General features: G+C 44.4%; 1 protein-coding gene and 2 non-coding genes across 3 annotated transcripts; 1 reads left to right on the top strand and 2 right to left on the bottom strand.

Annotated features, from left to right (window-relative positions):
* Window positions 1-80: 80 nt before the first annotated feature.
* Window positions 81-16,078, top strand: KIF2C (kinesin family member 2C). Its single transcript, XM_053949970.1, has 21 exons — window positions 81-221; window positions 329-423; window positions 1,833-1,934; window positions 2,156-2,204; window positions 4,845-4,964; window positions 5,717-5,833; window positions 6,228-6,328; window positions 6,580-6,675; window positions 7,097-7,151; window positions 7,240-7,402; window positions 7,678-7,768; window positions 9,393-9,456; window positions 10,574-10,665; window positions 10,907-11,049; window positions 12,439-12,643; window positions 13,082-13,192; window positions 13,695-13,762; window positions 14,992-15,094; window positions 15,172-15,288; window positions 15,649-15,775; window positions 15,965-16,078. Exons 1-21 carry the CDS (start codon window positions 158-160, stop codon window positions 16,039-16,041), a joined length of 2,160 nt encoding a protein of 719 aa, XP_053805945.1. The 5' UTR covers window positions 81-157; the 3' UTR covers window positions 16,042-16,078.
* Window positions 16,079-19,180: 3,102 nt separating this feature from the next.
* Window positions 19,181-19,295, bottom strand: LOC128792629 (U5 spliceosomal RNA). Its single transcript, XR_008432492.1, has one exon. It is a non-coding gene; the product is annotated as a U5 spliceosomal RNA (small nuclear RNA).
* Window positions 19,296-20,704: 1,409 nt separating this feature from the next.
* On the bottom strand, window positions 20,705-20,819 carry LOC128792630 (U5 spliceosomal RNA). Its single transcript, XR_008432493.1, has one exon. It is a non-coding gene; the product is annotated as a U5 spliceosomal RNA (small nuclear RNA).
* Between the last annotated feature and the right edge of the window lie 233 nt (window positions 20,820-21,052).

The raw sequence follows: 21,052 nt of genomic DNA on the forward strand, positions 1-21,052 counted from the left end.
TCTCCCAACAGGCACGCCCCGCCGCCTGGCCTGCCGGGAGATGTAGTCCCGCGGCGACTCCCGGCAGCCCGCGCGGCACGCCGGCGCGCGGGGTTTAAACCGGCGGCGGTTGCCGGGCGGGTGTCTCGCTGCTGGGGCGGGACGTGGTTCCTGTGCTATGGAGTCTCGCGGCTATCTCAACGTCCATCCCGGTGCCCTTATTAACATCCAGCGGAGCAGTGGTGAGGAGTGGGGAACGGGGTGTTTGCAGGCTCCTGGCCTCCGCCGCCCGCGGAAGTCCTGGCGGCGTAGGGCGGCCAATTTTGGGCTCAATGCTGGCTTTTTCCAGGCTTAATCCATAAGGCAACGGTGAAAGCAGTGAACGCGGAGCACTCCTGCGTGACCGTGGAGTGGTCTGAGAGTGGCGCCACTAAAGGCAAGGAGGTGAGTGGCGGCTGCTCGCGGCCCCTTCCTTCCCCCGGTGCTCCGACGGCCCCGGCGGGATAAGCCCCGGGAAGCCCGAGGCTCGTCGGGAGCGGCCCAGCTCCTCCGCCCCGCTGGGCGGGCAGCGCTTCTCCTGCGCTGCTGCAGCTCGCTCCGCGCTCTCCTCGTTTCGTGCGTAGTGAGCGCCGTGCTCTAGGCGTGCCAAGGTCAAGTGTGAGAGCTGCAGTGCCAAAGCTGCACCCTCTGCCTTTCAGAGGGATAAGGGCGGTGGTCTCTCGCACTGTTGACTGTCCCAATGCTGAATGTCCCCAAGAGTCCAGTTTTCCAGCTGTGTGGGCTGTTTGTTGGCTTTCCATGTCTTACACTATGGCCTTCAGGCTTTCCTTAAAATCTGTTATTAATTAGGTGCTGTGTTAATAGGGCTGGGTTTGATTTCCTGAATTTCTGCACCAATATGAAATAAATACAGTATGAGATGGGAGAGAGGGGACTCTCAGGCATTATGGTTATTATATTATTATATTATTAAGGTTGTATGGCTGAAATCCTGACACATAAAAAAGTCTGATACTCAGCAAATGTACTTGTCCTTCTGGAGTCTCTAGAAATGTGCAGACTCTGGATTTCAGTTAAAATCTTAAATGTTGCTATTGGCTGGTTGTTAGAAACCAAATCTTACTCTGTGTATATGCCTGCTGCATTCAAGTATAAAAAATATTCAGATACAACTACTGACTAAATTGCATTTATGCGTTAAGATGTTAAATCTTTAGGAAGATACTTCAAAATCCAACAATTTTCTTACATGCTTATGTGTATATGCTGTGCATGTGATGAGGTGAAGGCAGAATTATGATTTCACATGAGGGTCAGTCAGGAATAGCTGGTACCAGGTGAAATTGTTTGCAGTGGCAAGTGAAGATGCAGGTGAATTAAGTTATGGATTAAATGCTGAGTCCTTCATTTCCCAGAGTCTAAGCAGCTCTTTGACGTTTATTTCAGTAAGCACAATCACACAGTAAACACTTAATGCTCTCCTAGCACAGAAGTTACAGAGCTGCTGAGATTTACTAAGATTAGCAGTGGGAGATTAGAGCAGGGGTTGCCAAATGGGCTTTGCCCTTCTCTGCAGAAGTGCTCTATGGCACCTGCAGAGCTGTGTGGTGTTTGGCAGATGAGGGTAAATGGCTTAACTAGCACATTTTGTCTGGTGTATTTAGATGTACCAGATTGTTCAAATGGAATAGGAACTACTGTTTTGCTCTTCCAAGCAATTTTAACAAAATATTTGGCAGCCAGTAGGTCAGGTTTGTTTGCCTTCACTGAAAGTCCAGATTAGAAAAAAAAAACAATCCCTAAGTGGTAGCAGCAGTATTCTACCATGTAAAATCCTGCCTTTACTCTTGCAGCTTGATATTAAAGATGTGATTGCAATAAATCCTGAATTATTAATCATACCTCCTGCGGATGTGAAAGAGAATGTTCCTTTGCAAGACAATGTAACTTTACAGGTAAGTGCTTTAAAGTAATTTAGTTTTTTCTAAGCTACTAATGCATAGGTCTTGTTCTATATAATACTCTTAGTCTTAAAGTTTGAGAATTCTAACTTGTCTTTTCTGTCATATAGTTAAGCTTTGGTCAGAAATTCTTGTTGTATTGATGTTGCCCTGAAGGGTAGTGCTTGGTGTTTTGCTGTTTACTCCAATTACTTACAGCATTCCTTGTTTTTCAGAAACAGAAGCGTAGAACAACCCTTTCAAAAATTCCTGCTCCACGGGAAGGTGAGAAAATGTTTTGCTTTTTTTTTCTCTGCTATACCCTTGTGGAACTGTGCTGGTCCTTCATTGGAGCCATAATATTGTGCATCATAAGGCTGCTCCTTCAGGCAGTGCTAACCAAGAGGATACTGTCTCATACCAATGTTTTGGACTCCTTAGGGCAGGAACTCTCCTAACAGGTTGCTGTCCTGCTCCTGTGAGGTGGGGTTTGTTGATGTGTTCTCCTCTTCTGCAATATTGCTGTAGTTATTCCCTACTTTAAATGTCACTAGGCAGTTGCTGTTGCAATGAATTTTAAAGTTCTGTGTGGAGCTTTGCATGTGCCACAAACAACAGAAGCTAAGTTGCAATTATTAAGATTAAAAGTGTCAGAATGAGAGCGGAAAGCACAAGAAAGAAATAGCGGTGACAAATGTATGTCTCCTCATCAAGCAGTCTCCCTGGACACTAAGTAGAGCTTTATGCTTGGAGATTTTTCAGAGCAGGCAGCCAATGTGCCAGCTGGTCTGCCCAGCTCCCTGATTGCATGGAAGTAAAATGTGTTGAGCAAAGGCAGAAGGGTAGATAGAGATGTCAGTATGGGATTGCTAAGAATTGTTCTTCCTGAGGTGTCAGGAGTTAGAAAATGCCTGTTTTCTACCTTCTCTTAGCTTTATTATCTGACTTTTTAGGCTTTTTGAATTGCAAATGGCAGCATTACAGGTCTGTTTGTAACACACTGTATGATGCTGAGGTTGAATGATTGCTGATTTAATGATTCTTTTAAAGTGCATAGTTAGCCAAAACTTGTGCTTCTCCATTCAACTGAGCTGTAAACAAAACATCTGGGCTGTTTGGCCTCTTCTGTTGCATGCAATGTGAGACAGGGAAGCCAGTCCCAGAAGACAACAGTATGAATTCCCTGGCATCAGAGAGGCAAGAGTTGTCCAAGAATCCTAATGTGTAAGAAGTTGTTCTGTACTGGAGTATACTGATCTTTCTCAAATTCAGAGAACTCCCTAAATTTTGTGAACTGACAAGCAAAATGATATGATGAAGTCATGACTGTGTATATATAGGTCTGTTAATAGAACTGGATAGCCAGCTGGAAAACACAATGTGTGTTAATCCACTCACTGGTTGATGGAAACATGTCCTTGCAGAGGTCACAGCTCTCCTGAAGTATAGAATCTAATTGCATAACTAAAATGCCTGTTGCCTGTCCTAGTGGGTCACTCTTGTCCCTGCTCAGAGCTTAGAGCAGCAGTGTTTTCTGTATTCATCAAATAATTTCTATTGTTAAAACTAGCTAAAGCCCAGGAGTGTCAGAGTATCTGTCCTGTTGCAAACTCTGCACTGCACCATTTAGAAAGCTAACATTGGCTTCACTCGTGTTCTTAGACTAAACAAATTAAAGAGATCAGCAGGCGTCTGTCTCCATCTTATTCAGGAAAGGAGAGAAGCAGAAGCAGTGCTTTCAGAATTAATTAAGAAATAGATTATTAAGGAACAGATATTGCCTCAGTCTCATGAATCAATAGGAATTTTTGAGGATGCTGAATATTCTCACATACAAGAATCACTTGAATCAAACCCATTTAGATAGTGTGAATCCTCCAGTTAATCTGCCTGTCCAGAAGCAGCAGCATTTATAGAAACAGTGCTGTTGAGTGTGAGATGAGATGAGGTCTGGGCATGTGGGACAAGAGAAAATGGAATAAAATGCCCTTTCTGAGTGTAATGAAACTGCTTTTTGTTTCTAAAATCGCAGCAGTCATATCTAATGTCTCTGCACATGAGCAGAAGATTCAAGGTAAAGAGTTAACAGGAACAATGAATTTTGCATATGATTCTAAGGAATTTGATTCAGAATTGAAAAGAACCCTTGGTCTCCAACAGATCTGGTGTCCTTTGAAATAATAGTGATTCATTCTGGATAAATTCTAATAATTGCTGGTGAAGGGAGTTCTAGCTTTCATATCACACTTCCTTTTTCATATCAGATTTGCTTTTTTTTTAAAAACAAATCTATTGAGGTAAACATTCCAATCCTTCTCCTAGGAAGCTTTGTAAAGGACTTGATCTCAGTGAAAGAAATACCTTGGCATGTGAAAATGGAGACTGCCTACAAAGGGACCTTTTCCAAAGATTTGCTGTTGTGGTTATACAGGGTCTTTTAGCTGAATGTAGTGCCATGAGCTCCCAGCCCACTGTGCACACACACAGCCTGTGTGTGGGTGCCCTCATGGTGGGTGGGCACAGTGCTGCCCATGGCCAGTTGCCAGGCTGCTGTACCCATGTCACCATCAAAGAGTTAATTCATACAGTCCTGCAAGTGTGAAGCTTCAGAGGGTTTAGTGGTTTTCTGTCTTGAAGCTTCCTCCTTCCTAGATATTGTTAGGGTGCTGGAACTGCCATATCCTTTTGTGAATCCTTAGTGGGATCTGAAAGAAATTCACTGGAATTGCAAATCTGGAATGAATGGTTTGCTTTTCTGTAGTGGTGGGTTTATTGACTGCTTTTCACCCACATGCATTGCTTTGTCCTGCACTATGCTAATGGAAAAGATCCTTTTAACCACACCTTCTTCTTCACTGCTCTGTACTTTGTGAACAATTGATTAATTGCAAGTGTCTGAGTGTCCCTGGATTCCTGTTTCCAAAGCTGTGCGTGGCCGTTCCAGGATGTCTGCTATCACAGAACCCCAGTGTGGCTTCCAGGAAGATGAGATGGCAGTAGATCCCTCCACTTCTTTGCAAACCAGAAAATATTTGACAGTTACTGGTAAGTGGAGAAACACTCCTGTGAATTCTTAATGTGAAACAATTTTCACTTTGTGTGCATTTAATGATTCAAACTGCATTTCCCAGTGGGAGAGCAACCTGAACTTTTTCATAGATAACATGAGAGACCTAGAGATCTGCCACTATGCCAATATCCAGGGCTCCTGCCTGAAATGTTTTCCAAAGGACTTTGGAAACAATGTTGAGCATAATGATGTACTTTCTTAGCCAGAGAGCTGTAGTTGGGCAAGTTGGGTGGATGTGGTATCTGCTTATTGGCATAAAATGGTATTAATGGTGCTAGAGTGGGAAGAGAAGTGCCTTAACACTGCTTACAACACACCCTACTACCCAGTAACCATACTGGTAGTAGTTATACCTATACTGATTGAGTAAAGCAAGAACTTTATCCTCCTTGAATTACAAAGGTGTAGTTATTTATTTTACTAGGCTACCCTAAGAGTAGCTGAGGCCATGCCTTGCATGTTAAGTTCTACAAAAACACTGAAATAAGAGGCTTGATACTAAATTCTTGTCTAGTTGGTTTGGCCTTGATTTGCAGCATTGCATAAAAGTTGGTGATTGGCAAAGAATTTAGAAGTTTACTTGCACATTTACCATACATTTTAGATAGTTCACTCTCCTGCTGCAGGAGCTGAGAAATGCCTGTGGTGTATGAGGCTTTACAAATTACAAAATTATCCTTGGTCTTTGCAATCTAATTATTGGTTTTGGTCTGGCTTCTTTCTGCAGCTGGCCGAACCAGGCCTAGCGGGCTGGATTGTGTTCCAGAAGCCTCACTGACAAGTGTAAATGGAAATACAGAGAATCATCTGCCTGCTGCTAGAACGAGCTCTTCATTGAGCCCAGGTACCAGTGGATAAAGGCTGACTCATCAGTTGGCAGTGAATCACTGCGATTGCTGCTTTGTGTACTCAGAGACTAAAGCTTTGAAAAGGTGACATTGGCAGCAAAACAGAATATCTTCATTTTTTTATTACAGATGTGTAATTCTGTTATAGTGGTATTGCCTCAGAAATGCTGCCTTTGCTTTAGGGTGGTAGTGTGACTTTCAAGGTAGTTTCTCTGATAGTTAGATCTGGTTTGGGAAGGAAGTGCTACAAAATTAATGGCTGTCCTTCTGAAGATGATTGTTTCCTATATGAGCTAGTCTGTCAGCAACCTGGGAAAGCTGAAATATTTGTCTTATGCTTAAAACCTAGTATGAAATCTTAACCCAAGGTACTGTTTTCATTTTATCTAGTTCGAAGAAGATCTAACATTGTGAAAGAGATGGAGAAAATGAGAACCAAGAGAGAAGAAAAGAGAGCTCAAATTAGTGAAATCAGGATAAAACGAGCGCAGGTGGAGTACTCTAAAATACACCTGTAAGGGGAAATTCTATAGGACCCTGTACTACAGTAGTTGAAACCAAAACATTTTGGGCAGGCTTTGTTCTTAGAAAGCTGAACATAAGGATGGATTGATTCTGGTTTTAGAAAGTTGTGAATCTTGTAAAATGCTTTGAATTGCATACAGCTGCTTGTTTAATAGTCTCTGTGGCCTTTTCTGCTGTAACAGATCAATTGCATTCACATCCATGGTTTTTCATGCAGGAGTTTGACAGCACCTGTCCAAACTGGGAGTTTGCACGTATGATCAAGGCATTCAGAGCAACTTTAAACTGCCAGCCGATATCTATAAATGATCCAGTAAGTAAATACTGAGGCTACTAACTGCAGCCTGTAGACAGACTTCTCTATTTTGTACTGAAAATGTTGGCATCAAGCAGTTGGTGCATCACTGCCCCTTGGTAATCCTCTGAGCCTATTGTGAGCTTGAGGAAATTGGTGGTATCTGTAAGGTCACTTGCCTTCCCTATTTAGGGCTAAGCTGTCTTATTTTACTGTGACACTAGTGAAGAGTCTGTGGTTCAACAATTATCATGCAATGATGTGTGACCATCAGTTGCACTGAATGCACTTTGACTGACATCCCTGCATGAGTGAGTTGGCTCAGAAGCAACTCTGATCAGCATAAAGGAAAATGGATGTGAGGGAGCATCAGATCTCTCTGTAACAAAGAGTGAGCTTAATTGGGAAATAATTACTTATTTTCTTACTTTTCTTTTAGATAGAAGAGCACAGGATTTGTGTCTGTGTGAGAAAGCGCCCTCTCAATAAGCAAGGTGAGTGTACTGACCAAACAGCTGTCTTGAACAGTTTAACTTTATTCAAACTGTTTTCATTAAAACTGAGGGTCTTTTCTGTCAACAGAACTTCAAAAAAAGGAATGTGATGTGGTTACTGTTCCAAGCAAGTGTGTCCTGATGGTGCATGAGCCAAAGCAGAAAGTAGACCTAACAAAATACCTTGAAACCCAAACATTTAGATTTGACTTTTCATTTGATGAAACTTCTTCGAACGAAATGGTATACAGGTAATGCTTGCTGCTTACTGGAAATGACTTTCAGATAAAAGCATGGAGCTGTGGCCAGATGGCATCTAAGCTTAAGAAACTGACTTGAAATAAATATTGGAATCCTTTTAGGAGGAAGCTGAAGGACTGAAAAGTCTAAGGCTTATTTTTGGCAGAGCTTTGCTGATTGCCTAAGGATTTGGTTTTTTTAAATTTTTTTTCTTGTTAAAACTGATGATGATGAAGTAGTGTATGAAATATTTGCTGTAACTGTTTTTTATCTTTTGAATATTCAGATTCACTGCTAGACCTCTTGTAGAGACCATCTTTGAGGGTGGGAAGGCGACATGCTTTGCATATGGCCAGACAGGAAGTGGCAAGACACATGTAAGTTTTTCTCCAAGGTCTCAAATTTTCTAGCTTTGATAAAATATTTCAAAGCTTCCTGATGCTTGAGCATGAGTAGGATTGTGTAAGAATTTTGGATCTTGGTTTTATTGTCTTAAAGCTGATACTTTGTAAGATGTTAACTCTTTTTCTGTAGCTTTATGTACTGGTGGGTTTCCTTTGAGGTTGTGTGGAAAATTGTACTGGATTTTCAAAATATTTAGAAAAAGTTTTCTTCTTTTTTAGAAGAAAATAGAATTAAGAAATATAAAAAGATTTTTTTTCTCTTTAGAAAAAAGAAAATTGGCTTTTCAAAAATTTAGCATGTCCTGATATGCCAGTTTTAGTCATGGCTATTCCTTGCCTCAAATGCCTGTTGCTGTTTAACTCCTGTCTATATATAGTGGGGCTATTAACCTATGTCTGAGACAAAGGCTAGTCTATCCTGTGCTTTGAGCTTGGAGGTATTCCAAAGAATTCAGCAATTATATAAAAATAAGCCTCTTGATGCACATAAATATTTAAGTGATCTGGTATTGTTTGTGAAGTGGGTGAGTTAGTGTGTTTGCTTTCTAACCACTCCTTCCAGTCTAACAGATGCAACTTTAAGAGTTGTGAAAATTCTTTTGTCTGAAAAGAGAAAGCTTGCTCTAAACTTAGAACAGCTGTGTTGTCTTTAACTTTCTTCTTCTGAGAACTATGGGGAAGAATCCTTACAGATGATAGTGGAGTCAAATGTGCTGTCCTGTTCTACAAGAAGTGTTTACATCAAGCCACAGTGATCTGCACTGGGCTGTGCTAACACACTGCTTTGAGTAATCAGACAGTCATTGCTGTTGTTCAGTGTTAGAGGCAAGTTTTAGGCTAGGACTTCCTACCTTTAGTGTTATGTAGTGAGCTGTAGATCTTTTCCAGTAATCGAGAAAAAAAGTTGGAGCTTTATACAAGTTTGAACACAGGCTGCCTTCATTGCACTGGAAAGGGCAGAGAAGCCTGCTTACCTGAGCCTCATTACAGGAATACAGCTGTGATGCACTAAAATCATAGGTGAAGTTACTTTCCCTTCCCAGTCCTAGGGCAGAACTAGTGCAGGGACAACAGCTGTACCTTGAGACTGGATGCTGCACATTAAACTCTGGTAGATTGAGAATGTGTCCTGGGATTGAGCTGTGTTTTTAAATAACTGTGGTAGAGCAAGTCACTAGGATAGCACTAACTGAAATTTTTTTTGTGATTAAAGATACTTTGGTCAAAGGAGTTAAAGGTATTGCCTGCTCTAAATTTATATTTTCATGTTAACTTTTGCAAGTAGTTGTAAAAATGTTATTCGACCTAGATCCTAACAAATGAAGCTTTGTCTCTTCTGATTAGAGGTGGTTTGGTTGCACGGTCAAAGCAGCTTCCTTGGAGGAGCAACTGCTTTGATTCTGTACCCCAGAGCCCTACAGGTGCACTGCTTTGTGGAGGCCAGATCTTCTGTTTAAACTGATAGGGAAGCTGCAAACTAATTTGATACTGGCATTGGGGCTTATCTATGGTAACTTCCTAGTCTGTTTTTGGGACTCAGATCAGATAGGCTGACTTGTTAGTGCCCTGCCTGACCTCTGGCCTTTTCTCTTCACAGACTATGGGTGGAGACTTGTCTGGGAGAAACCAGAATGCCTCAAAGGGCATATATGCTTTTGCCTGTAAGTTGATTCTTCTATACATAGAAAAATCAGATTAATGCTTGTTTTTCTCAACTAGATAAGATCTGTTCTTTTATGGTAATTTTAAACATGTCCAGCAGAAGATACAGAAAATATTTGTGTTTTCAATAATAAGACCTGGTGTTTGCAGGTTACACAAGAGGTATGATTATTTTTTCATTCACTTCACAAAATATTTTTCCTCTAGTCTGTATGTGTCTACATCCATTCTGAACTCACCAGAAGATACTTGTTTCTGATATATTTTCTAATTAGGTATTTGCTGGGCAGAACCATTTAATCTTGATTCTTCTGCTTTGCTTTTGCCTCAGACATATCTGAGTACAACACAACTCTACCCATTTGTGATATAAAACTTGTTAGGTAAAAGGATGTATGTATTGTGTTTCTTTCCATAAGCCTTAAATGCAAAAAAAAAAACCTAGTATGTCCAAAATTATTTCAGAAAACAGATGCTTAGAAGCTCTTCCTTGATAGAATGTCTGAGAAGTACCACAAACCTGACCTTTACTTTCCCTTTAGAAAGACAGTGTGAACTCAGTCAGCAGCAAGGCAGCTGAACCAAGAACAACTATTGGCTGATCTCTGAAAAATAGTTATGACTGGCCCTGAAGGAGTCTTTGCTATTCAGCTTAGCTTCAAAATCTGGAGCCTAATTGTGAAAAGCTGCACTGGATCCAGCCACAGGGTCAACTACTCTGGTATATTGTCTCCAAACTTCAGCAATGCAGATGTTCAGGGATGCATGCTTTCTAGACTTTCTGCAAGATGTACTTGAAACACGAACACGTGACTTTTTCAGGCCTGTCCAAAACAAGAGAGGATCCCAGTGTTCCCACAGACCAGTAAGGATTGTTGTCTGTGGGTGGCAGTTGAAACTCCTGTATTTCCCTGTTTTCAGTCCCTGGGTAGGGAAAACAGATTGCTCAATCTGTTCTCCAGATGGTAGCACAGCACTGATTGTTAGCATTTGTTTGGATGACTGTCACTCAATGCTAGACACTGCCTTATAGCTGTGCAGCATTCAAAAGTAGATCAAGTAGCAACTAGAATATGTTTTAAACCAGTGAACTAAACTTCTGTCTTTCCTCACTAGCACAAGATGTCTTCCTCCTCCTAAACCAGCCCAGGTACAAGAGTCAGAATCTGGAAGTCTATGTGACTTTCTTTGAAATATATAATGGAAAAGTAAGACCTTTTTTATTTTTAAATCTTACCTGATTTCTTTGGTTGAATATTTCATAAGTAGTTGAGTCAAATGTAATACTTTCTATAGTTCTATGTGTTCTGTTTATATTGGTGTGTTTTGAATTGAATTTGAAGTCTATATTAAAGATGCTGTTTCTATATAGCTTTATACAAAGTCAGTGAAAAATACTTACAAGGAGTCCTTGTTCAGGTTTGCCTCAATCTTTTTGCCTAAATGTAGGTGTTTGACCTCTTGAATAAGAAGGCCAAACTTCGAGTCCTGGAGGATGGCAAGCAACAGGTCCAGGTCGTTGGTCTCCAGGAAAGACCAGTTGGCTGTGCTGACGATGTCATCAGAATGATCATGATTGGCAGTGCCTGCAGGTTTGGTGACTTAAAACCTATAAAAGAGGAGTTGTGTCCTGTTGCATCTCCATGTTTAGAAAAGCATATAGGATGCCTGTAGCTGGTGCTTTGAGATTTAAACTGTTCCCAGTAAAGGCACTGAGCAACACCTCTGCATGAATACCAGGAAGTGGTTACACAACAAAGGACTAGAAGGGATGGGTTCAGCCTGCCTTCCATAGAAAGTGTCAGAGCTCCTCATTCATATATCCTCATGGAACTCCAATAACAGAAACCATTCACATGAGGAGATGGCTGCCTTGGTGCTTTCTAGTATCAGCTAGTAGACAGGAATACAAGTAGCTCCCTGTGGGCTTGTAAGATCAAGGAACAGCAGCTGGTATGAACCATAATTGCAAAAATGGTTTGGCTGAACTGCAGGCCAGATGAGCTATTCCAATGGCAACAAAAATACTGCATGTTGTTCAGGAATCTAGTCTAAAGAATCCTTGAAAGCAGGTGCCAAGGGACAGCTGTAGGCTTGGTGCATCATCCTGGCAGGAAAGGCTGTGGTAGGGACAGCTCTGCCATCATACTGGTACCTTTAATTGGGAGCTAAAATCTGTATTACCAAGTGTTATCTGCTTCAGTTAAATTGCAACTGCTGTGGAAGCGTTTGTAGGCAAATAAGAGCTTCTTGGCTTCTGTACTGCACTTTGTGGGCAAACATGCACATCCTAAAAGCTTATTCAGCATTCTGTGCAGCCTTTTTTGGCTAGCAATTTAGTCATGAACTGTTTTTACATTTTAGGCTACTCCCTCCTTTTTCGCCAGTAGCAGAGATGAGGGTGGAACAGTGAACCTGCCAGCATTCTCAGGGAATAAATGATAAAGAAGGTCACAGGGAGATTTAAATTAAAAGATGATGCTCTGTGCCTTGCAGTGATGGGGCAGGTGCAGCTGCACAGCTGAGGTGAAGTGCCAAGCCAGCTTGGCTGGAGAAAGGGATTTACCATGATTGTAATGTGCTAGCACAGCTAATGCTGTTTAGTGGGGAGCTTGGCTGAGCTTACTGTATAATGGCAGATGCATTAGGAAAATGACACGTGGTGTGCTGAAGGTGTGACTTCCAGCTCAAGTGCACGTGAAGCTTTAGCACTCAAAGGCATTCCAACGAAGGCTGGCTGAGTTGAGCCAGGCAGCTTAAACATCCTTCAATTTCTATAACCAGGGGTGCAGGTTGGTATTTTTCAAAGTAGTTCTGTGCTCTTATATCAGAAGCAATTCTATAATTCACACAAACTTAACGTATTAATGTGTGGGATAAAGCCTAGGAGGTTAATTGAATGGCTACAAGTCTTACCTAGTGCTGTCAGGACCTGTTGTTTTGTTACACATTTCTAAGGCTTGTTTGCATCTCTGCTGTAGGACATCTGGGCAGACTTTTGCAAATGCCAGCTCTTCACGGTCACACGCCTGCTTCCAAATCATACTGCGCCGAAAAGGACAAATGATTGGCAAATTTTCCTTGGTGGATCTGGCAGGAAATGAAAGGGGTGCAGACACCTCAAATGCTGATCGGCAGACACGGATGGAAGGTGCTGAAATCAATAAGAGCTTGCTGGCCTTGAAGGTGAGCTACAGCTCCTGGACCAGAGTGATAATCAACATGTGGATTCTGTTCAACTCTGGGATTAGCTGTTCTGTTTCATTCCAGTACAAGGAAAAAAACAAAAAAGTACTGGTTTAGGGTGTGAGCAACCTAGAGCATACTTCCATTTAGAATGTTTCCAGGAAAGTAGTGCAGTCTTGTCAGGCCAGACACTTATAGCTATTTCAAGTTTCATTCAAGTTGACCTTTTTTAAGGGGGTGGTTTGTGACATGATGGCTATACCTACTTCCTGTGATAGTCAGATACCTGGAGCATATTTTAAAGACTATGAAGAACTTGGAGCAATACGTGTGACCATTCTTCAGCCTGTTGGGTATACCAGCAATTGGTGGTTGATAGCTTGCAGAGCTGATTGAAGAGATGCCAATAGTGCATTCACAAGACATGTCTTTTTGTAGGAGTGCATCCGAGCTTTAGGGCAGAACAAGTCTCATACCCCCTTTCGGGAGAGCAAGCTGACACAAGTGCTAAGAGACTCTTTCATAGGAGCAAACTCCAGGACCTGCATGGTGAGTATGCACATGTCAAACACAATGTTTAGGTTCTATAATTCAACCAAATAGCTGCATGTTCCTCTATAGCAAGGGGGGGTTTAAGTCAGAAAGCTTTAAATCTTGCTTTAAAAACCAACCAAACAAAAACCCCAAATATTTTCCTCATGGAAACTTGCCCATGGTGAGCAAGATAAAAAATTCATGAGTTATGCCCAGCTCTTGTAGAAGCAGGGCTGTGGAAGTCTTTTTAATATAGTGAATCTGTAAGAGAGCTTGGTGTGGTCTCAAAGGGCTTTGCTTTCTGTGGGTGGTGAAGCATAGCAGGTGCACACAAAGACAGTGGAAAGTTGGATACAGGGATGCTGGCATGTCCACAGAATCCATAAAGAAAAATGGACTTGGCTGTCTCAACTCCAGCTCTTTGTCCTCAAATGTCCCAGCTGTGTGGTGAGATTTGTAGGAGCATTAATGAGCAAAAGTCAGATAGGAGTCACTAAGGTTTCTTTTATGTTTGCAGATAGCAATGATTTCTCCAGGCATGAGTTCGTGTGAGTACACCTTAAACACACTGAGATATGCTGACAGGTAATGGCCTTTCTGACCTGGGGATTCTAAAATTATTGTAAAAGGTGTTTTAGCTGCTTTTACTCTGACCTTTGGAACCTCAATTTCTCTTGTATTGTTTGTATTAGCAACCTGGAGGATGGTTGTTAAGAGCAAAGTATCTTAGAGCTGTCATGTGAAACCAGCCTGGGTGTTCTGTGTGACACATAATAGAGATGATGTAAAACCATGAGTAATGTCTCTTTCTGTCAAAGAATCTCCTCTCATGCTAGACTTCAGACTGCCCTGAAGTCCCTGGTTCTTGTAGGGAGTTTACTCTGTCCTGAATGGTTATCTCCATGCCTTTTACTTTTTGTAGTACTTTGTGACCTATCTGTAAGGGTGTGCTAAGAATGTGTCATGAATGAGTGTTTTAGTTCAGTCAAAGAATCAATGACAAAGGTAGCAGCAAAAGCAGGTTCAAAATGAAATGAGAGACACAGTTTGTTGGCAAGGTTCACTCTTACTTACTAGGTAGTTAAAGCACACAGAGAATAAAATTGACTAAAATCAATCTAAAATAAAAATCAACTTAAAAATATCTACCTGGAAGCCTGGGGAATGGAAAAAGGGGTAAGGTTAGAAAAAGAAAGGGTAAAGATGGAAAGGACTAAGGGAGACCCTCCCCTTGAGTTACAAGGTTCGTGTGAACTCTTTGTCAAACATAGCCTGGACTTGACAAATGGTTTAGGTCTAAAGATTTTAACTGCACTTAATCCATAGCCTAATTTAAATAATTTAACATAAGATTCTATTGAATTTACTATAAGCACAACACTCACTTACAGGCCTAACTTACTTTAAAATACTTAACATACTTAAGAATCTAAGACCACAACCTTCATAGTATATTTGCTATAGCATAGTCACACACAGACCTAAGGGACTATGTACAAGGTGTAGGTGTAATCCCTACCTGCTGTGAAGGGATTTTGGTCCCAGCTCAACTGATGCAAGTGTAACTGCCAGAGTGGCTCCTGGATACCCAGGCAGGAAAGTTTCCTTAACACAAACATCTCCTGGCTTTCCTTCCCACAGTATTCAGAGGTTTCTGCCCACAGAAGCCTGTTCTGGGCATGGTAACTGTGTAACTTTTAAAATGCAACTGATGTTTCTTGCTGAGCACTGATTGATTGCAGCAGCTGCTTTGTGATGCTGTAGCCAAGAAACTGATGGAAGATGAATTTGAGTGACAAATCTTCTTGTTGCAGAGTGAAAGAGCTCAGCCCTCATGATGGAGGTGGTGAAAGTCAGAGTCAGATGGAGACTGAAGAGGCTGAGACCTGTATTGAAGGTTCAGGTGTTCAATTCAATGTATGTGTGTGCAGAGGGCTAACCAGAAATCAAAGCTGGGAACAATTTGCTGTTCTTACCTAGGCTGTTTCTTGCAGTTCTCCAAAGAAGAGGAGGAAGAACTCTCTCCAAGCATGTTCAGCTATCGAGAGGTTATGACTCAAATTAGTGAATGGGAGGAGAAGGTTGTGGAACAGCTTAGAGAACTGAGACAGGTATGGGGAAGCAGCAAACCCAGCCCAGGCCACCTTCTATATGTTGATAGCAGCTTGCTTTGTCTGGGCCAGGTGCTGCTGGGGAGGCACCAATACAAGATGCTGTACTAGTGGTGTAACTTTTTCCTTATTGCCAACTTTTTCTGGTATTTTCTGGCCCAGCTGGTTAAACTGGGGCATTCCAGTGCTTTTGCCAGTTCCCTTTCCCCTCCAAATAGCAACCTCTACTTGCTGCTAATGAGCACTGATGGCTCCTGGTCTGTAGAAGTTCAGTTCTGTGGATTAGACTGCCAGATTTGAAGAAACTAATTTAATTTCTAGAAAGTCAGTTTCTCATCACTATTGTCCTTGTAAATACAGAAAATGGCTACTGAACTTGACTGCCTCTTGGGAATCGCAGAGAAACCAGATTATGATCTTGAGACCTTTGTGAGCAGAGCTAAGTACTTCATAGATGACAGCTCAAGAAATTTCCATAGTGTCAGAGGTATGTTAGAGCCTGTGTCTGATTAGCACTGTCACTAATGCTTTTCCAAAGACCTGAAAGTGACACCAGCATACCTGTGGGGGTTTGAGCACCCAGTCCTGCATAGCTGAAGTCTGCTGAGACTGACAGCTGTGCTGGAGAGTTCAGCTTCCAGATCAATCACCCTGTTGCACTTACCTTTCTTTACAGAAACACTGGATGCCCTGGGGACTGCCATGCAACTGGAGGAACAAGCCAGCAAGCAGCTACACTGGCAGAGGCCTTAATCATTAAAGCCAAACCTGGTTCACGAGCAATCTCTCACACACTTGTCTTGTCTTGCATGTTTGTCAGTGGTTTGTATCGCTCCTGTTTTAAATGTGGTAAGGTGTTTGCAGGTCACATGCCCAAGGGCAGTGAACACAGCAGCCTTTTTCTTCATGGCCTGTATCAGGGTACTCAGCAAAGTGCTAAAATGCAAGGCTTGGGTAGGGGGCCTGAGAGTCTGCAGTCTCTGCTTAAGATATCTGGCCCTTTGCTGGTGACAATGGTCTCCCCTAAGAGAACTAACTACACGTGTATAGTACATTACCTTTTCCAGATGTAACAGTTTTTCAATGTTTCAAGCACAAGTTTTGCTTTTCTAGAAGGAAAGAAAATGGACTATGTGATTGTAAAAAACAGTATTTTAAGAAGTTGAATAAATAAATGTTCTTGCATCTCATTATCTTATCTGTCCTACAAAAAATATTTCTTGCTGATTATGGTAAAGTTTAACAGCTCCTGAAGACTGGCTGTTTGTTGGTAGGGAGGTTGATTTCTTGGATGAAGTTTCTTTTCAAAGTCTTTTTACTTGTAATGTTTACATAAAAATCCCTCAAAATAAGTTTTGTCTCTTAATTTTTGAGATGCTGCTGGGCTCCCCTATCGGGGGAAGCTGGCTTAGGTGTAGCTATCTGCTGCCATGGCCCTTGTGTGCAGCTTGGGTCCAGACTGCCCTGCAGACCCTTCCTCTGGGAAAGAGCAGGTTAGGGGAGGAACATCTGTAAGGCCTGTGCTAGTGCCTGCTCTTTTTTACTTATTCAGCTCAGTTCAGCATTTGTCTTCAAAAGTACAAACTAATTGTGTGAGCTCTAGGTTCAGCAACACAGGATGCAGCTATGCAAACATCAGATCACAAAGGGACCCTTCTACCATTATTCCCTCTTTTCTTAGAGCTATCTTCTCCCTGTGAAAATCAAGGGTGTAATTTAAGTGACAAGGCCCCCCCCCAGATCTGCACCTTCCATCTGTGGACTTCATCCTTGCTGTGTGTCTGGAGATGCCAACTCTATTGGAGGCCAGTTATTCAGCCTGGCCTGGATCAATTGTGTGCAATGTTTTAGGGTTGACCTGGAAAAGACAGCAAAAGAGTTAGGGATATTTGAGGGATGTGAGCAAACATTAGTCACAAGCACTTAAAAGAAAGGATACTTCAACCCAGGCATGATCCTTATCCACAGCTTGGGCACTTTGTGCTTAACAGTTTAGGTTCTGGGAGCAGAGTGGGCCTGAGCACTCTGGGGCTTTCTGAACTGTGAAAGCTGACTTGGACCTGGGCTCTGCCTGCATCATGCTAAGATGGTGCAGCCAGAGTAGCAGGGCTGTTATGTCCTACTAAGTCTGGACAAAGGGAAGACAATCCTGTTCCACTTCAGCTGTTAGTACTCTTGGACTACCCAGCCTTTCCCTGTGCAAGGAACAAAGTATTGCCCACTACCTTCCCTCTGTGGCCCCAGCATTGCTTATTTTCCCTCTATCTGCCTCAGGAGTTAGAGACCTGATCTGCAGGCCATCAGCTCACACCCTGGATGGGGGAAGAACCACCCAATGGCCTGAGTCTGTGCCTCTTGGTGCAATTGCAATGGAAAATGCTGTGCTCCTGTCCTGCCCTAGTAGCACCAACAGACACTAGAGTCCCAAAATAAACAAGAAATGTTCAGCCATGTATGGATTAACAATCATTTAACACTGGGGTTTGCTGAGAACCAACTGTTTAATGATCAGTGGGAGCCTCCTGGTGTATATTTAAGTCTGGCTAATTTCTTGTGTGACCATAAAAACCCCAGGTCTCAAACATCACCACCCTTACTTCTGAGAGGCTGTCACTGGAAAGCTCTGCATGTTTGCCTCCCTACCTACCAGGCATTTTCTGTCATCTGCTTTTCCAGCAAAGGTGTTCTAACAGCACTATCTTGTGGACACTGCAGGAAATTCATACTGAATAAACTAATTTTAGTGCAAATAGCTGAATTTCATTGAGGATTATGCACTCAGTCATAAGGCATTAGGTTTTCCAGTGAGTGGCTGATGTTATAAAAGGGTGTTTCACTGCTGGCTGTGGCTTCCAGCGGTGTGGACAATACAGTGGCCATGAGCAATGCAGCACCCTTCAGCCCTGTGCAGGACACACGTTGCTTCCAGGCCCAGCCATCAAGGGTGACAATACACAAGGCTAGTGCAGATTTCACAACTCCCTATAAATAAAATTTCAAGCCAGCTCCAGTGGCAGGAGCTGGGAGGGTCCGAGCACTTCTACCTACAGGCAGTGACTCTGCCTCATTCCCAAACACACCCATCTCCAGCCAGCTTAGGGCTGGAGACTTGACAGAGCTTGGATTCTCAGCAGAGAGGAGTGCCAGAGATGAATGGGTGAATCTTTCCTGGGAGGAACATGTCACAGTCCTTTCCTACTGAAAGGATGCCACTTCTCTAAGGTTCTTTTTATGGTCCTGTAGATTCTGCTCCAGTGTCTCACACAGTGGCTCTGTGGCAGCTGCCTGTTATTAAATACACTCTCTCAGCCAAAGTGTGGCTGTGTGTGTATGTGGACCATTAGCAAGGAAAGAATGACACTTTGAAACACTTCTAAGATGTCAGAGGAGCAGTTACGCTGCTAGCATGAAAGGAGGGTGGATGTAATTTTTCAGGAAACACTGTGGCTACATATGATGATCTGTGCACATGCCACAGCTCAGACAGTCTGGGCTACTGTGGCCTGCACTGCTGAGCCGGGACAGGAAACACCCAGCGCTGGAACTGTTCACCATCCTCACGAAGCAGCCCTCAGCACATTTCTGGAGGCCTGCAGGGTAGCACCAGTGCTGCAGGCAACCCCTGCCTGGACCCGGGCAGCCCTTGCTGCTGCACCCCTCGCCTCAGGGGACAGCCACCTGTCAAGGTGATGGCTGAGCCTGCAGGTGATGAAGGTTTTCAAAGAGCCTGCTTGTCGCTCTGGAAGGTCACCAGAGGGCCCTGGCCAACACTCGCACGCATGATTCAGTCAAAAGACATATATACAACAAGCTTCAGCCACTACCAGTAAAACCTAGACAGCCACAATACCATTGCAGCACTTTTATCTCTATTTTTAACCAACAAAAATGTAGCTCCACCGAAATGGAGCCTCAAAAAATTTCTCGACACTCGTGCCTGTTCCTCTCCACGGAAATCTTTAGTAAAAGGCGAAAGATTTATACGATCTGAAGAGAAACCAGAGTATGCCAATCAATCCCCACTCCGACATAGCCACCGTCTGCTCCACCCCCCACAAGTGAGGGCGACACAAGCCCGCCCGCGGCTCCCGGACCCGCATCGCCGCCCGGCCCGGCCCCGCGGGGGGGACACGCCGGGCAGCCCCCACAGCCCGGGAGGGACAGCGGCCGCAGCGCCGGACACCGGCGGAGCCGCGGAGCACCCTGGGCATGCAAATCAGTCCCGTAACGGGGCGGCCGGAATGAGTAGGAGGAGGAGCCGGCGGCGCGGATGGGCGGGACAAGTTGGTTTTGCTGACATCGGTGCCGCAGCAAATCCATTCTCCCCGCGGTCCGAACTACTAGGGATCGCTTATATTCCCCATTGTCGCAATTAATTACCATCAACCCACCCCAATGAACGCTCAGCATTCGCTGTTTCTTTAACCGTAAACGGTTAGCTCCACCGTAATGGAGCCACAATTTTTTTAACAAAACTCGTACGCGTTTCTCTCCGCGGATTTATACGACCTGAAGAGAAACCGGAGGATAGCCATGCTCCACCCCGCACATATGTCCACTCCGCACTGCCGCCCCACAACACACAGCGACCTTCTCTCAGTTCCTTTCCGTACTTCCCACTCCTTCCAGCGCCCCACCCGGCTCGGCACCAGCCCCCCGCCGGTACCACAGCCCGAGTGGCCCGAGCCCGGAGTCACGCCGATTTAGAGCAGCGGTGCTCGGCGGGGCCGGCCCGGCGCTGCCCGCACGGCAGTCCCGGTATGCCGATCACACCAAGCGGAGGAGGCGGCCGGCTCCGGCCAAGCCCGGTGCTTCCTGCCCTTCTGCCAGGGCGGGGCGAGCCAAGCGGGTCCGCTGGGGACAAAGCGAGCTGGGAGCGGACAAGGACCCCGCAGCGCTCGGGTCCGGTCGCATCGTCGCCACGGCAGAGGCAAAAAGTCGGCTCCGAGAAAGGCCACTATACGCCGCCGGCACGGATCGGAGCTAGACAGCGAGGGGGGCTTGCGGTAGGGGTCCTACGCAAGGTGCTGAACTCCGAGCGGGCGCCACCACCACCCCTGTCCTCCTGGGAGGGCTGGAATGCCCGGGACTGCCGGGCAGGTCCCCGGCTGTCGCTTCTCCCGGAGTCCGAACCGCGGGCACGCAGCTGCTCCGCTGCATCGCCCGGCTCGGGCCCGGAGGAGGGGTTGGCCGAGCCCCGCGCCGTCACGGGCATGTTCTGACCCGACCGGGGCACTGAGGTGGCCGCCCGGGCTGGGGCGAGGGCGGTGCGGATGGACCCGTTAACGCAGGGTCAGGGCTGCCGGGAACCGGAGCGGCGCAGCTTGCGCTCCCAACCCTAGAACACCGCATACACGCCTAAGCTTTATAAGCCACCGGAGGCGTAATCTGCTCTATTTTTCACCACAATAGGGATAGCTCCACCGAAATGGAGCCTCAAAAAATTTCTCGACACTCGTGCCTGTTCCTCTCCACGGAAATCTTTAGTAAAAGGCGAAAGATTTATACGATCTGAAGAGAAACCAGAGTATGCCGCACACTGGCCCTCGGCAGGTACCCATTCATGGCTGTCCCCCCAAAGATATAGCGACGCCAGTTGCACCCAGGTTCGACCTTTATCTGCCTCGTCCCATTGTCCCGGCAGCGGTCAGAGCTCAGCCTTGCACCGGACCAGCGGTACCGAGGAGCGGCGGCCCGAACTTTACGGTGTGTGCGGCACCCCCGCGCGGTGCACCCTGGGTATGCAAATTTTCCTGAATACGAA

The sequence above is a fragment of the Vidua chalybeata genome, chromosome 9 (assembly GCF_026979565.1).
Source record: "Vidua chalybeata isolate OUT-0048 chromosome 9, bVidCha1 merged haplotype, whole genome shotgun sequence".
NCBI lineage: Eukaryota > Metazoa > Chordata > Aves > Passeriformes > Viduidae > Vidua > Vidua chalybeata.

Excerpts from the sequence above, each read along its gene's own strand:
- KIF2C (XM_053949970.1), top strand. The coding sequence starts at position 158 with ATGGAGTCTCGCGGCTATCTCAACGTCCATCCCGGTGCCCTTATTAAC. Across the intron at positions 6,676-7,096 it reads CGATATCTATAAATGATCCA|ATAGAAGAGCACAGGATTTG; the intron begins GTAAGTAAATAC and ends CTTTTCTTTTAG. Across the intron at positions 11,050-12,438 it reads ATGATTGGCAGTGCCTGCAG|GACATCTGGGCAGACTTTTG; the intron begins GTTTGGTGACTT and ends TCTCTGCTGTAG.